This window comes from Salvelinus alpinus, chromosome 36 (assembly GCF_045679555.1).
Source record: "Salvelinus alpinus chromosome 36, SLU_Salpinus.1, whole genome shotgun sequence".
Lineage (NCBI taxonomy): Eukaryota > Metazoa > Chordata > Actinopteri > Salmoniformes > Salmonidae > Salvelinus > Salvelinus alpinus.
Genome location: NC_092121.1, coordinates 13,300,511 through 13,316,123, shown reverse-complemented (window position 1 = coordinate 13,316,123; position 15,613 = coordinate 13,300,511). Strand labels below are relative to the sequence as shown.

The 15,613-nt window shown below is 43.9% G+C and overlaps 1 protein-coding gene across 4 annotated transcripts; it reads left to right on the top strand.

Annotated features, from left to right (window-relative positions):
* Nucleotides 1-78: 78 nt before the first annotated feature.
* On the top strand, nucleotides 79-15,493 carry LOC139565293 (phosphomannomutase 1-like). 4 transcript variants are annotated; one of them, XM_071385502.1, is made up of 8 exons: nucleotides 79-767; nucleotides 6,006-6,123; nucleotides 8,530-8,606; nucleotides 8,836-8,927; nucleotides 9,467-9,566; nucleotides 9,937-10,012; nucleotides 12,211-12,326; nucleotides 12,674-12,938. In XM_071385502.1, exons 1-8 carry the CDS (start codon nucleotides 687-689, stop codon nucleotides 12,794-12,796), a joined length of 783 nt encoding a protein of 260 aa, XP_071241603.1. In that variant the 5' UTR covers nucleotides 79-686; the 3' UTR covers nucleotides 12,797-12,938. The 4 variants fall into 4 exon arrangements, with proteins under 4 accessions (XP_071241603.1, XP_071241602.1, XP_071241601.1 ...); XM_071385501.1 differs by having other exon boundaries at nucleotides 8,530-8,621; XM_071385500.1 differs by lacking the exon at nucleotides 9,937-10,012 and having other exon boundaries at nucleotides 12,674-15,493.
* Nucleotides 15,494-15,613: the final 120 nt, after the last annotated feature.

Genomic DNA, 15,613 nt, shown 5'->3' with positions numbered 1-15,613 from the left:
CATTTCTTACTGCCCTGGCTGGCCTGATTAATGCCCTGGCTGGCCTGACATGCAGTAAAGAATCATTCCATTGTTTGGGCTGTGAATTTATTATATGATAGCCTACATTGTACAGATCTAGGCACAGTCTGAGCACTGTCCTCTCCTCTAGGTGAACGGTCGAATGACTGTTGAGATGGGTCTTAATCAGTCTTGATTTGACATGGAAGGGGGCAATGGACTTCTATGTTTATATATCTTGCCAACACCCACTTCGCGTCATCAAACATAAAAGCTGCGATTGGCTGTTTGCATGTAGCCTACGAGAATCGAGACATTGTTGCAAAATAAACCTGAGACTTGTAGAGCTGCCTGTGATGATTATCTGAATTCGATCGGAAACGGTGGCAGACCTATTCTTCAGTCTGAGGATAAACTACAGTTCAACAACTATTGGATATGGTTTGTCGTTATCTACTAGACCGCATGGCATAAATGATTCATCCAACTAGTGGTGGGCATTACATTTTACAGTGTACCGTATTGTAGCCTATACAGTAGTCGTTGTTTTGCATTAGAGGCAAGATCAGAAAATTGTCACTCTTTCCCAGAATATTTCTTACACATTAGTAACATTATCATTACTTACACAATAGTAACACTATCATTATTTACACATTAGTAACACTATCATTGCAAAATAAGAAATGGATGAATCAAATGGTTCTTCAAAAAGGACTATTCTGTGTTTATTTGACGTGGACGGCACTCTTACCCCACCGAGAGAGGTAGGCTAAATAACATGTTTTATTATCCCGTTCTATTAATTGTGTTTTGTTTGTCATTTTCTTTCTTCTAATGTTGCTGTCCAACGTGTCAAACCTTTGCCAATCGCCATGCCATCTTGATAGCACAAAACTGTTGCAATAATGTCAGTGTCTTATCTGCAGCAAGGTCTGGAATGTTCCTGCATGTTATGTAATGATTTACTATTTTCTGTCGATATACTTCCTGATAATGTTGGCAAACACCATCATTTTCTGTCCTTCCAAGTTCTTGTTTTCATATATTATTTAATCCCGTGGTTGTACGCTACAAATGCTGTCGTCCGTCAACTCTTTTCAATGAAACTGAAATGTCTTCGTTTGCATCTGAAGCTTGTATTTTACTTCAAAGTAGCGCGCGCCCCATGGAGCAGAGATATAATTCATTTGGAAGAACGTTATGTCCTCCGTCCGTACGAGAACACGACAGTAAAATACTGTTGCCTACTTGCACAACACTTATGAAGTGTCAACCCTAGACCACCGTTACACTGGGACACTGCTTACGCCAATTCAAAATACCCTATAACTGCTGTCCTTCCATGTGAAGTATCAATTACCTTGCAACTGTTCGCGCCAATCCTTAAAGGCCCAGTGTTTTATATATATTGCCACACTATTAGGTTGGATACTGTGAAATTGTGAAAATTATAATATTGCCCTTTTAGTGTAAGAGCTGTTTGAAAAGACAGCTGTTGAATTTCAGCCTGATTTGGTGGGATGGAGTTTTGTAATGCCTGGTGATATCATTAGTTAATAGACCAATGAGAAAGAGAGTTCCAAACCTCTCTGCCAATAACAGCTCATTTTCTGTTTTCCCCTCCCCACTCAGACCACTCTCAAACAGTCCTAGCAAAATTCTTGCTTGAGAAATTGCTCTTTGCTCTGAAGCTATTTTTGTTTCTTTTTGACAATTAAGGTACTTCATTGTTACCCAGAAATTATTTGATTTTGAGATAACAACAGCTGCATTGGAACTTTAACAGACAGATAAACTGATAGTAAACAACTTAAAGTGGGTACATGGGAAGAAGAGTCACATGGAGTTCCTACCCTAAAAACAGACTACTTTGATCAAGGATGTTGACATTCATAATGGGGGTAGCCTATTAGTTATATCCTCAGCCTCTTTTGACCGTCAGATTTGAAATGCAAGATAATCAATTAATAATCAGTGAAACGGCTCTCTAGTGTTACTCATTCATATGATGATAAATGGTTAACTCTCAGTTACACAACGCTGTATCAATAAATGTCTTTGCAATTGTCGTGTGAAAACAGGCAGTTCTCCATGTCTTCAAATAATTCAATTAAACAGGAGGATAAACATTAAGATTATCCCTCGTATCTCTGCCCATCATCACAAGATGATGTCTTTGTTGTAACATAGACAAAAAAAGATCCTATTGTAGACTATCTGCATTCTTGTCTCAGTGTCTGGACCGGTGATGTAAAGAAACGTTCAATGATCGTCGTGTAGGCAGTGCCCAGTTCAGCAGCCGTTGGTCGGTCACAGAGACATAAGTGTGCAGAATGCCCTTATATTATGTAATGCAGTTTCCTCATGTGCGCATGAAGCGGTCCCTGCCTGATCCGTCTGCCCAAGTCTCTCTGGCAAGATGGAAAGTTTAATAGGATTATTTCTGCAGAGGATCAATAGACCACTATCAAAGTTGCTCCTCCTTCAGAGACAGATGCCAATCTCACTCTGTCTAAACAAAAGCATTATCCTTGTCACGATCGTGTGGAGGAGAGACGGACCAAAACGCAGCATGTGGAAAATAAGCCATCTTCTTTTATTATAACGACGAAGATGAACATGAAACGAAACACTTATACAAACTATACAAAAACAACAAACGACCGTGAAGCTACAAACGCAAGTGCACACACAAACTACTTACGTTCAACATAGACAATTACCCACAAACACCTAAAGCCTATGGCTACCTTAAATATGGCTCCCAATCAGAGACAACAATAACCAGCTGTCTCTGATTGAGAACCAAATCAGGCAACCATAGACTTTCCTAAACAACTACACTCAACCATAGACAATTCTAAACACCTACACTGAACACAACCCCATCTACTCTATGAAACCCCCTCAACCATACAAACCACACTAGACAATACAAAAACACATACTAACCCATGTCACACCCTGACCTAACTAAAATACTAATGAAAACAAAGATAACTAAGGCCAGGGTGTGACATAACCCCCCCCTTAAGGTGCGAACTCCGGACGCACCAGCATAAAGTCTATGGGAGGGTTTGGGTGGGCGTCTGTCCATGGTGGCGGCTCTGGTACTGGTCGTGGTCCCCACCCCACCATAGTCACTACCCGCTTTCGTAGCCTCCTCCAAATGTCCACCCTCCAACTTAACCCCACTGGATTCAGGGGCAGCACCGGACTAAGTGGCAGCACCGGACTAAGAGGCAGCACCGGACTAAGGGGCAGCACCGGGATAAGGGGCAGCACCAGGATAAGGGGCAGCACCGGGATAAGGGGCAGCACCGGGATAAGGGGCAGCCCCGGACTAAGGGGCAGCCCCGGACTAAGGGGCAGCCCCGGACTAAATGGCGGATCCTGGCTGGACAGCTCTGGCGGATCCTGGCTGGACGGCTTTGGCGGATCCTGGCTGGCTGACGGATCTGGCTGCTCATGGCTGGCTGACGGATCTGGCTGCTCATGGCTGGCTTACGGATCTGGCTGCTCATGGCTGGCTGACGGATCTGGCTGCTCATGGCTGGCTGACGGATATGGCTGCTCATGGCTGGCTGACGGATATGGCTGCTCATGGCTGGCTGACGGATATGGCTGCTCATGGCTGGCTGACGGATATGGCTGCTCATGGCTGGCTGACGGATCTGGCTACTCATGGCTGGCTGACGGATCTGGCTGCTCATGGCTGGCTGACGGATCTGGCTGCTCATGGCTCTCTGGCGGCTCTGGCAGATCCTGTCTGGTTGGCGGCTCTGGCAGATCCTGTCTGGTTGGCGGCTCTGGCAGATCCTGTCTGGTTGGCGGCTCTGGCAGATCCTGTCTGGTTGGCGGCTCTGGCAGATCCTGTCTGGTTGGCGGCTCTGGCAGATCCTGTCTGGTTGGCGGCTCTGGCAGATCCTGTCTGGTTGGCGGCTCTGGCAGATCCTGTCTGGTTGGCGGCTCTGGCAGATCCTGTCTGGTTGGCGGCTCTGGCAGATCCTGTCTGGTTGGCGGCTCTGGCAGATCCTGTCTGGTTGGCGGCTCTAGCGGCTCCTGACTGACGAACGGCTCTGACGGCTCGGGACAGACGGGCGGCTCTAATGGCTCGGGACAGACGGATGGCTCAGATGGCGCTGGGGAGACGGATGGCTCAGATGGCGCTGGGGAGACGGATAGCTCAGATGGCGCTGGGGAGACGGATGGCTCAGATGGCGCTGGGGAGACGGATGGCTCAGATGGCGCTGGGGAGACGGATGGCTCAGATGGCGCTGGGGAGACGGATGGCTCTGGCCGTATGAGGCGCACTGTAGGCCTGGTGCCTGGTGCCGGGAACTGGTGGTACCGGGCTGGGGACACGCATCTCAAGGCTAGTGCGGGGAGAAGGAACAGGGCATACTGGACCCTGGAGACGCACATTAGGCCTAGTGCGTGGTGCCGGCACTGGTGGTACCGGGCTGGGAACACGCACTTCAAGGCTAGTGCGGGGAGCAGCAACAGGATGCACAGGACTCTGGAGACGCACAGGAGGCTTGGTGCGTGGCGTAGGCACTGGTGGTAATGGGCTGGAGACACGCACCATTGGACGAGTGCGTGGAGGAGGAACAGGGCTCTGGAGACACACTGGAAGCCTGGTGCGTGGTGTAGGCACTGGTGGAACTGGACTGGGGCGGGGAGGTGGCGCCGGAAATACCGGACCGTGCAGGCGTACTGGCTCCCTTGAGCATTGAGCCTGCCCAACCTTACCTGGTTGAATGCTCCCCGTCGCCCGACCAGTGCGGGGAGGTGGAATAACCCGCACCGGGCTATGTAGGCGAACCGGGGACACCATGCGTAAGGCTGGTGCCATGTAAGCCGGCCTGAGGAGACGCACTGGTGGCCAGATAGGTAGAGCCGGCTTCATGGCACTTGGCTCAATGCTCAACCTAGCCCTACCAGTGCGGGGAGGTGGAATAACCCGCACTGGGCTATGCACACGTACAGGAGAGACCGTGCGCTCTACTGCGTAACACGGTGTCTGCCCGTACTCCCGCTCTCCACGGTTAGCCTGGGAAGTGGGCGCAGGTCTCCTACCTGCCCTCGGCCCACTACCTCCTAGCCCCCCCCCCAAGAAATTTTTGGGCAGTACTCACGGGCTTCCAGCCTTGCCTCCGTGCTGCCTCCTCATATCGCCGCCTCTCTGCTTTCGCTGCCTCCAGCTCAGCTTTGGGACGGCGATATTCTCCAGGTTGAGCCCAAGGTCCCTTTCCATCCAATATCTCCTCCCATGTCCAAGAATCCTTGATGCCTTGCTCCTGTTGCCGCTTGTCACGCTGCTTGATCCTGTGGTGGGTAATTCTGTCACGATCGTGTGGAGGAGAGACGGACCAAAACGCAGCATGTGGAAAATAAGCCATCTTCTTTTATTATAACGACGAAGATGAACATGAAACGAAACACTTATACAAACTATACAAAAACAACAAACGACCGTGAAGCTACAAACGCAAGTGCACACACAAACTACTTACGTTCAACATAGACAATTACCCACAAACACCTAAAGCCTATGGCTACCTTAAATATGGCTCCCAATCAGAGACAACAATAACCAGCTGTCTCTGATTGAGAACCAAATCAGGCAACCATAGACTTTCCTAAACAACTACACTCAACCATAGACAATTCTAAACACCTACACTGAACACAACCCCATCTACTCTATGAAACCCCCTCAACCATACAAACCACACTAGACAATACAAAAACACATACTAACCCATGTCACACCCTGACCTAACTAAAATACTAATGAAAACAAAGATAACTAAGGCCAGGGTGTGACAATCCTGCTTTGTGTTCAGACAACAAAAGCCGTTTTAAGGACTGTAAATGCCTGTCTTGTCACAGTTTATATTATGAGTCCCTAAAACGGTGTTTTCAATAGTGTGTGTGTGTCTGTCTGTGTGCACTCATCGTGTGTTTACGCATCATGCGTGTGTGCTTACACCCTGCAGAAAATTGACCCTAAGCTGGATGAGTTTTTCCAGTCTCTGCGCAGGAAAGTGAAGATCGGCATAGTGGGTGGATCAGACTACTCAAAGATCGCAGAACAGCTGGGGGAGGGAGATGAAGGTGAGCACTCCTCATTCTCACTTTGGTCTCATTTCAGTCTCACATATTCACCCTCAAACCCACATTATTGCCTTTCTCTCACAGGGCTTTGCAAACCCCAAAAGGCTGTCGCTTTCATGGTCATGAAATTATTTAAAGGAAATTCACCAGAGAGACAGTTTAGATGCTTTCATGTTGGCAGCCCACTCTCATTTGACATCAGTCCATAAATAACAGACATAGACAAAAGCAGCTACATCATAACTGAAGTCTCCACTCCGGGTCACACATGGACCCAGGTGGAGTTACATGTTTGCTCATATACCTGTGTTATCTTGACACACTAACCCTGTGGTGGAGTTTACACACAGCAGTGGAGACTGGCCACCAACACACTGACAACTGACAGTTATCACTCAGAGCAGCAACAAAAGTAAAGCGACGAACAATAGAGTAAATACAGTGGGGGGGGGAAGTATTTAGTCAGCCACCAATTGTGCAAGTTCTCCCACTTAAAAAGATGAGAGAGGCCTGTAATTTTCATCATAGGTACACTTCAACTATGACAGACAAAATCAGAAAATCACATTTTGAATTTTTTTAATGATTTTTAATGAATTTATTTGCAAATTATGGTGGAAAATAAGCATTTGGTTAATAACAAAAGTTTATCTCATTACTTTGTTATATACCCTTTGTTGGCAATGACAGAGGTCAAATGTTTTCTGTAAATCAACACAATGTTGCTGGTATTTTGGCCCATTCCTCCATGCAGATCTCCTCTAGAGCAGTGATGTTTTGGGGCTGTTGCTGGGCAACACGGACTTTCAACTCCCTCCAAATATTTTCTATGGGGTTGAGATCTGGAGACTAGCTAGGCCACTCCAGGACCTTGAAATGCTTCTTACGAAGCCACTCCTTCGTTGCCCGGGCGGTGTGTTTGGGATCATTGTCATGCTGAAAGACCCAGCCACGTTTCATCTTCAATGCCCTTGCTGATGGAAGGAGGTTTTCACTCAAAATCTCACGATACATGGCCCCATTCATTCTTTCCTTTACACGGATCAGTCGTCCTGGTCCCTTTGCAGGAAAACAGCCCCAAAGCATGATGTTTCCACCACCATGCTTCACAGTAGGTATGGTGTTCTTTGGATGCAACTCAGCATTCTTTGTCCTCCAAACACGACGAGTTGAGTTTTTAATCAAAAGGTTATATTTTGGTTTCATCTGACCATATGACATTCTCCCAATCTTCTTCTGGATCATCCAAATGCTCTCTAGCAAACTTCAGACGGGCCTGGACATGTACTGGCTTAAGCAGGGGGACACGTCTGGCACTGCAGGATTTGAGTCCCTGGCGGCGTAGTGTGTTACTGATGGTAGACTTTGTTACTTTGGTCCCAGCTCTCTGCAGGTCATTCACTAGGTCCCCCTGTGTGGTTCTGGGATTTTTGCTCACCGTTCTTGTGATCATTTTGACCCCACGGGGTGAGATCTTGAGTGGAGCCCCGGATCGAGGGAGATTATCAGTGGTCTTGTATGTCTTCCATTTCCTAATAATTGCTCCCACAGTTGATTTCTTCAAACCAAGCTGCTTACCTATTGCAGATTCAGTCTTCCCAGCCTGGTGCAGGTCTACAATTTTGTTTCTGGTGTCCTTTGACAGCTCTTTGGTCTTGGCCATAGTGGAGTTTGGAGTGTGACTGTTTGAGGTTGTGGACAGGTGTCTTTTATACTGATAACAAGTTCAAACAGGTGCCATTAATACAGGTAACGAGTGGAGGACAGAGGAGCCTCTTAAAGAATAAGTTACAGGTCTGTGAGAGCCAGAAATCTTGCTTGTTTGTAGGTGACCAAATACTTATTTTCCACCCTAATTTGCAAATAAATTCATTAAAAATCCTACAATGTGATTTTCTGGATTTTTTTTCTCATTTTGTCTGTCATAGTTGAAGTGTACCTATGATGAAAATTACAGGCCTCTCTCATCTTTTTAAGTGGGAGAACTTGCACAATTGGTGGCTGACTAAATACATTTTTGCCCCACTGTATAAGTGGGAGTGCTACTAGTGCATTCAAGGCTTTGTTTTCAGTGCATTTTTGCATCAACAGTTCTCTATCCTGATCATCCCCAGACTGCATTATGCAAGACTGATTGAGATGCTCAGTACTTTGATACTCTAGCTATGTGAGATATGTGTAGAGTGAATGGACAGAACAGAGATTAAATTGGACTGTTTCAGGTAGTGTTACATAGGTGGTAATCTGCAAAAACCAATAATCCCGCTGCACCAGGTACAACATGCCTGTGTTCCATTATTATTATTATTTTTAAGGCTATGTGCTGGTAGCTTGTGTTGTCTATTTACTATGAATGTTCTCACAATAACACACTTTTACCTAATTTGCCCCCTTTTTCTCTTACAGTGATACAGAAGTTTGACTATGTGTTTGCTGAGAATGGCACGGTGCAGTACAAAGATGGGAAGCTCCTTTCCAAACAGGTGGGTGTGACTGAGGTGAGGGAAGGAATAAAATATATTTTTGCTCACTAACAAGCTATTTAAACATGATTCCATGTAAACAACATGCAGGCACAACCTTTTTTTCTTATAAACTGCTCTCAGCTAAGAAGACTGGAAGGGAAAGTTATGATCATGTCTTTAAGAGAACTGCACTGTGTTAATAAGAAAAGACAGTTCAAATATTTGAACTATGTCCTCTGTCCTACAGGCCATCCAGAACCAGATAGGAGAGGAACTACTGCAGGACCTCATTAACTTCTGTCTCAGTTACATGGGGCTGATCAAGCTGCCCAAGAAAAGGTGAGATTCCCTCCCTCTGACCTACTTTCAGCTCCTTTTCTACGTGTCTAGTCATTCAGAGGCCCCATGGTCACTACAACCTGTCTATCACAGCTGTAGGCATTGGAGAAAGGAATGGTGGCTCTGTCAGCATTCCTAAAGCAGAGACTAAGACAGAAGGATTGATCTGTATCTGGGTGGAAATACTTATTTCCTTGAGGAACAAAGCAATTCTGAATCTAACACTAGAACCTCTAGAATTGTTGTATGATGGTTGGTAAACAAAAGCTGGCGCACACCCAAAATAATAGTTTGTGTGGAGGTGCTGACTAATGGCGAATAAACTATAAACTATCATAATAAAGAAAGTCGCACACTCCATTGTGTAATCTCCCAGCAATTTAATGGGTATTTACCAACATTTCGGCATCACGAGGCACAGTGATGCCGAAACGTTGGTAAATACCCAATAAATTGCTGGGAGATTATACATGTATGATGGCTGGTAACAGCCACACTAAAGTCTCTTTTTGCAGATTAATGCTTTATTCTGCCCTCAGGGGCACCTTTATCGAATTCCGCAACGGAATGCTGAACATCTCCCCCATTGGCCGGAGCTGCACACTTGAGGAGCGAATCGAATTCTCTGAAATTGACAAGGTATTACACAGTATAAGAGTGCCTAAATAATGATCCAAACGGCTAAACATATAAACTTTTAAAACGAATAGTAAACAAACAAAGCATGTGTTATTGATTGAGTCATGTTTTCAACCTCTTATAACCTCAAATCACTGCACAGTGCAAGCAGGCATGATTTTATCTTATATTCTGTTACGTTGGCTCCTATTAAAAGGGGAAGAGAGTAAACAAGTCAAAACAATGCTGAGCTTTCAAGATGGCTGAACAGACAGCCCATTGATGTTTCACAGCCACACATTATGGAGGGTCTAGTGGTCTGATGGGTGATGTGGAGAGGCTTAACCCTTAGTGGCCTGAAGCCTGACCCCTTTCCTTAACCTCTTCAAAGAGAGAGAAAATCCGGGAGAAGTTTGTTGCGGCCCTGCAGGAGGAGTTTGCTGGGAAGGGTCTACGATTTACTAGAGGTAAGCCAACTGGCACAGGATGTGAGCTGGGAATTAATATCAGTGTAACTATTAGCACCTCTAGTCTTGTATTTCAGTATTCTTTTGTATGCCATCTGTGCATGGTGTGATATCTACATTTCAAGACTCATTTATCTCTCAGATAGAAAGGACCCTGTTATGACTTCAATGTACTAGCTCCTTTGCTGTCTTTTCCTTGCTGTTGCTTCCTATCTGCCAGTTCACAAAGACGATCTGCCATGCGTAGCCAATCTCCTGGACACATTGTGCCCAACTTCATTAAACATTACTCTCCCCTGTTCCACTCTCTGAGGTTCAGAGATGTTTTTCTCTGGTTAGTCAGACTAGGTGTTTGCTGACTGTAACGAGGTGTGGGGCTTACTTAATGGCCTGTGAAACTGTACACAATTCAGGCAGCTGCACAAACAGCTGGAGATAAGGCTGTTGTCTTCATAAGGCACTTTGTTAAAGCCTTGGGCCAGTAGCAGCAGTAGTTACAAACACAGACATTTATCCTTACTTCATCCTAACGGCCTTACTTTACCCTAACTGAGTGACTGCCCTGGGAATCCCTCTGATTGCTGATATTAACTGGGAATCCTTCTGGTTGCTGATGTGGAAGCTGATGCTCATAGCACTGGCAGCAGAGCCAGTTGGAGGGCTGTTTGCACTGCAGCCGCAGAGCCTGATAAAACAAGCCAATGAGAAGGCTAGTGGATAAGATTTATGTGTTTGCTCATTGCAGTCTGTATCTGCACGTCTACCCTGCCTTGGTTTGTTCACATTTCACATATGCAATGCTGTTTATGTCTATGCGGCACTGTCTGTTCTTACGCCAGAGATTGTTGCTCATGTCACTCAGCTCAAAAGGCAACATTGCAGCGTCACTTCAAATACAGGCACCTTTGTCCTGGCTATGTTTTCTTTCACCTTTATGGTGCATGGCCAGGGGTGGGGAAGGAACTGTGTGGGGGATGGGCTGAGGATGTGGGTGTTTGTGGCCAATACACCCTCTGATTGGCTGAAACCTCCCTAGCTGTTGCGTTTGTGAGCTTCCCTTCTGGTCAAGCAGCAGTTGCTACATCCATTTTTGGACTAATACATTAATGATATGTATCCATTGATTCTTGAAGAATATAACTTATAAATGCCATATGATCTTGAACAGTCGTACCCCATCAGAACACAACATATAAGCTATTTTTACTCCATTGTTTAGAAACAAAGTAAATGTAAACAAACACTGTATAGCCTAAAAACATGGTTAAAGTTATAATTTTGATATCATGGATGGTCAGTCCTTGCATTCATAGCTCTGCCTTTGAATTTGAGAGTGCTTACATTTCTCCAGTCCCATCGCCACACCTTTTACTGAAACAGTGGTGAGGAGGGCGCTTTGTTATTGCTGATTGCCGCTTTAAACACTGGGGGGTAATGAAGTAGAATCTGAAGGCAGGGGGGATGGGCAAGAAGCAGAATTTAAACTTACTTCTCTGAGGGCTTTTCGTGCACATTCACCTTTCATTGACCTGAATATGTGGCAGAATTTAAAGACTAACTGCTCTGGTTGTAGAATGAAAAGGAAAGAGGGATTTAAAAGAAAGGAGTCAGCCACAGGCTGTGTTTGTGGAACTGAGTCCACCTCAATGGGCAGCCTGTAGGCTCACATACTGTTAGTGACCTCATGGAGGTCAGCCAAGTAGTGAATAATCACCAATAATAAGACTGGTCTCCCTGGACACAGACTGTATGTCAAAGCCATCACCACACAGTCGATGCACAGGGCATAAATAAGTCTGTTCTGCTGAACTAAGCACAGTGATTGGGGCTTTTAATAACCTTTCATGCTTTTCGAGGGGAGAATGTGTTGGGCTCCAAGTCTGTTGCAGAGAAATGTGCAACATTAACCGGTTGAAGTTGCAGTCTTAAAAATATCTCAAAGCTGCTGTTCCTATAATGGGGGAAATATCACACCTATTTTACATACATTGGGCATCCTCACTCATCAGTGCATTGACCAACCAAAACAAATATCCCTGACATGGCATGAGAGAGCTGGTTGTAATGTGTTAATAATCATCACTAAAATCATCATTATTTTATGGGAGGGACTAATATTCTGTTCAGTAACATGTTAAATTGTAATGTATCAATTGAAATTGACTGAATTATTCCCTCTCGTGTGCCTCTCTATTCAGGTGGTCTCATCAGTTTTGACGTGTTCCCTGAAGGCTGGGACAAGAGGCTCTGTCTGGACGTGCTGGAGGGGGAGGGCCTGGACGCTATCTACTTCTTTGGCAACGAGACATCGTCTGTAAGTGAAGGGGAGGACCTTGTAGACGTGTCAGTGGTGGGGAATGCTCTGAGGCTAAAGATAGCAATGAGAGTAGGATTGTGCTGTGGCTTGAATGATAAAGGTTAAAGTTCAGAGATCATTGTTGATGTCATTCTATGTGGAGTTGACCCCTGCCTGAAAGAATGTTGCATGAGCTTTGTGATGGTTGTGTGTTTATTTAACCTCTTTTACTGAGACATAGAGAGAGATAAAGAGTGAGTGAGGAAACAAGGAAAGAGGTCGACAAGGGGGAAAAGGGCAGTCGGTGCAAACCTATTTGTGAAAAAGCAGATTCTAAAGCCGTATCTACATTCCTCTCTGTTCAGGGGGGAAACGACTATGAGATCTTCAACGACCCGCGCACCATTGGTTTTACAGTATACTCACCAGAGGACACAGCCAGGCACTGTCGAGAGATTTTCTTCAAAGCTCCCACCAATGAGTCGTGATAAATCGTGCAGCAGGCACTCTCACAGTCAGCTTCCCCTGGGCTCCCCCTGTTGTTGTGGGCAGTTACTAAGAGCACCTGAAGGAGAAGAGGTGGAAATGGGAGGTAAACCACTACAGATTTGTAATCAATGCATTGTTGTTATATAATATTATTCTAACTAGCACTGGACACATAAAGGGATCATCAGTAATTCACATTGGCTGGACTCCCATTGAAATTATTATGAGATGTGGACAGATCTGCTTTTTTAAAGGGATGGTAGCTCAAACAATGTGAGGAAGTGTACTAATGTTTTCAGTTTTTTATCATGACTAAGTGTTTCTCTAAGGTTTTAATGTAATATCTGACTGTTTAACATCTATCAACCCAATGTTTTTTGTAGCGTGTCCCTGTATTTGTATGTAACATCAAATTAACCAAATGTCTTATAGGCCCTCCTGTAAGACAATCCTCTTTTGTGAATATCATGTGAAGATTTACATACATTTTGAGTATATAATGTAAATACTCACTTATCTTTTGCACTAATATTGATACAGTTATCTGACAAACTGGGTTTTGGATCATTTGTTTTCTTTGTGAATGTAGGAAGTGACTAGTGTTGTCTTTGAACAAAATGGAGCGAGACAGAAGAGAGAAAATGTGTTTTTTTGCTCTGTGCCAGTCCACTTTCAGATTAAGTGCCTATAGAAAGTCTGCACCCCCCCTTGAATTTGTTTCACATTTTGTTGCGTTACAAAGTGGGATTGAAATAGATTAATTGTAATTGTTTGTCAAGTTTTTTTTACAAATGTTTAAAAAAAATTATAACTAAAATATAATAATTCCTTTAAGTATTCACCCCCTTTGTTTAGGCAAGCCTGAATTAGTTCAGAAGTCAAATGTGGCTTAACAAATCGCATTATAATTTATATGGACTCACTCTGTACTCTGTGTGAAATAATAGGGGTTGACATTATATTATTTTATGACCACTTCTTCCTCTGTCCTCCCAGGGCTTTTTCGAAAGCTTAAAAAATAAAGGGCAATGATTGGTAGATGGGTAACAATAACATATCAGACATTGAATATATCTTTAAGCATGGTCAAGTTAATAATTAAGTTGTGGATGAAGCATTAAACCACCCAGACACATAAAAAATACAGTCATTCTTCTGAACTGAGCTGCAGGAAAGGAAGGAAACTGCTTAGGGATGTCACCATGAGGCCATTGGGGATTTTAAAACAGCTACAGAGTTCAATGGTTGTGATGGGAGAACTGAGGATGGATCAACAACATTGTAGTGACTCCACAATAATGACCTAAATGACAGAGTGATAAAAATAATACAAATACACAGAATAAAAATATTCCAGAACATGCAACAAGGCACTAAAGTAATACTGCAAAAAAACACGGCAAAGGAATATACTTTTTGGCCTAAATGCAAAGCCTTATGTTTGGGGAAAATCCAACACAACACATCACTGAGTTAATTGCCTTCATGGTATGGGTATGCTTGACATCAGCAAAGACTGGGGAGTTTTTCAGGATGAAAACAATCGGGATGGAGCTAAGCACAGGCAAAATCCTATAGGAAAACCTGCTTCAGTCTGCCTTACACCAGACACCAGGAGAGGAATTCACCTTTCAGCAGGACAATAACCTACAACACAAAGCTGAATATACACTGGAGTAGCTTACCAAGGAGACAGTGAATGTTCCTGAGTGGGCAAGTTACAGTTTTGACTTAAATCTGCTTGAAAATCTATGGCAAGACTTGAAAATTGCTATCTAGCCATGATCTCCAACACCTTGACAGAGCTTGAATAATGGGAAAATATTGCATAATACAGGTGTGCAAAGCTCTTATGAGACTTACCCAAGATGACTCAAAGCTGTAATCGCTGTCAAAATGTGTTTCTAACATGTATTGACTCAGGGGGGTGAAAACTTATCTAAAAATAAATGTTAGAATTTTTTCTTCCACTTTGACAGTATTTTGTGTAGATTGTTGACAAAAAATTGACAAATCAATTTTAATTCCACTTTGTAACACAATAAAATGTGAAGAAATCCAAGGAGGGTGTAGACTTTCTACACAAAAGGGTTCTTCGGCTGTCCCCATAGGAGAACCCGTTTCAGTTCCAGGTAGAACCCTTTTTTTATTCCAGGTAGAACTCTTTTGGGTTCCATGTAGAACCCTTTGTGGAAAGGGTTCAATCTGGAACCAAAAAGGTTTCTTCAAAGGGTTCTCCTATGGGGACAGCCGAAAACCCCTAATTAGAATCTAGATAGCACCTTTTTTTCTAAGAGTGTTTAGGCACTGTAGAAAGAAGTCTTACCTCATCTATGCAATTTTATATAAATTATTCCTGCTACTTCAGTCTGCACCGCTATAAGAAATGGATCTCACAGATGGCTTATACACCCTTTACATTACCTACCCAGTATATTCATAGGTACACGTCCTTTAGTTGTATCTTATCAAATCAAATTTTATTAAAAGGTTAATGACATCTGCGACAAATACAATAATCTGGATGTCTTGACCCTTCTGCCAAAGGCCATTAGACCTTCCTGAATGACAAAGGTCCAGTGGACTCACTTGTACAGTTTGATCGACATACACTAATTGTGAAATCATGATGTCATTGTTGAGTACTGTATTCATTTGAACTATGTTCATTGTAATAAATTATTTTATATCATTGGGCCAAGTGTGACTTGTTATTTTTTTGTACAACAGATGGAAAGTATAACTAAGGAATAGGCATGTCATTCTAATGTCACATACTATGTATACACCCTTATCTCCAAAGATAAATACTAAAG

Excerpts from the sequence above, each read along its gene's own strand:
- LOC139565293 (XM_071385499.1), top strand. The coding sequence starts at position 687 with ATGGATGAATCAAATGGTTCTTCAAAAAGGACTATTCTGTGTTTATTT. Across the intron at positions 8,622-8,835 it reads AACAGGTGGGTGTGACTGAG|GCCATCCAGAACCAGATAGG; the intron begins GTGAGGGAAGGA and ends TCTGTCCTACAG. Across the intron at positions 12,327-12,673 it reads TTGGCAACGAGACATCGTCT|GGGGGAAACGACTATGAGAT; the intron begins GTAAGTGAAGGG and ends CTCTCTGTTCAG.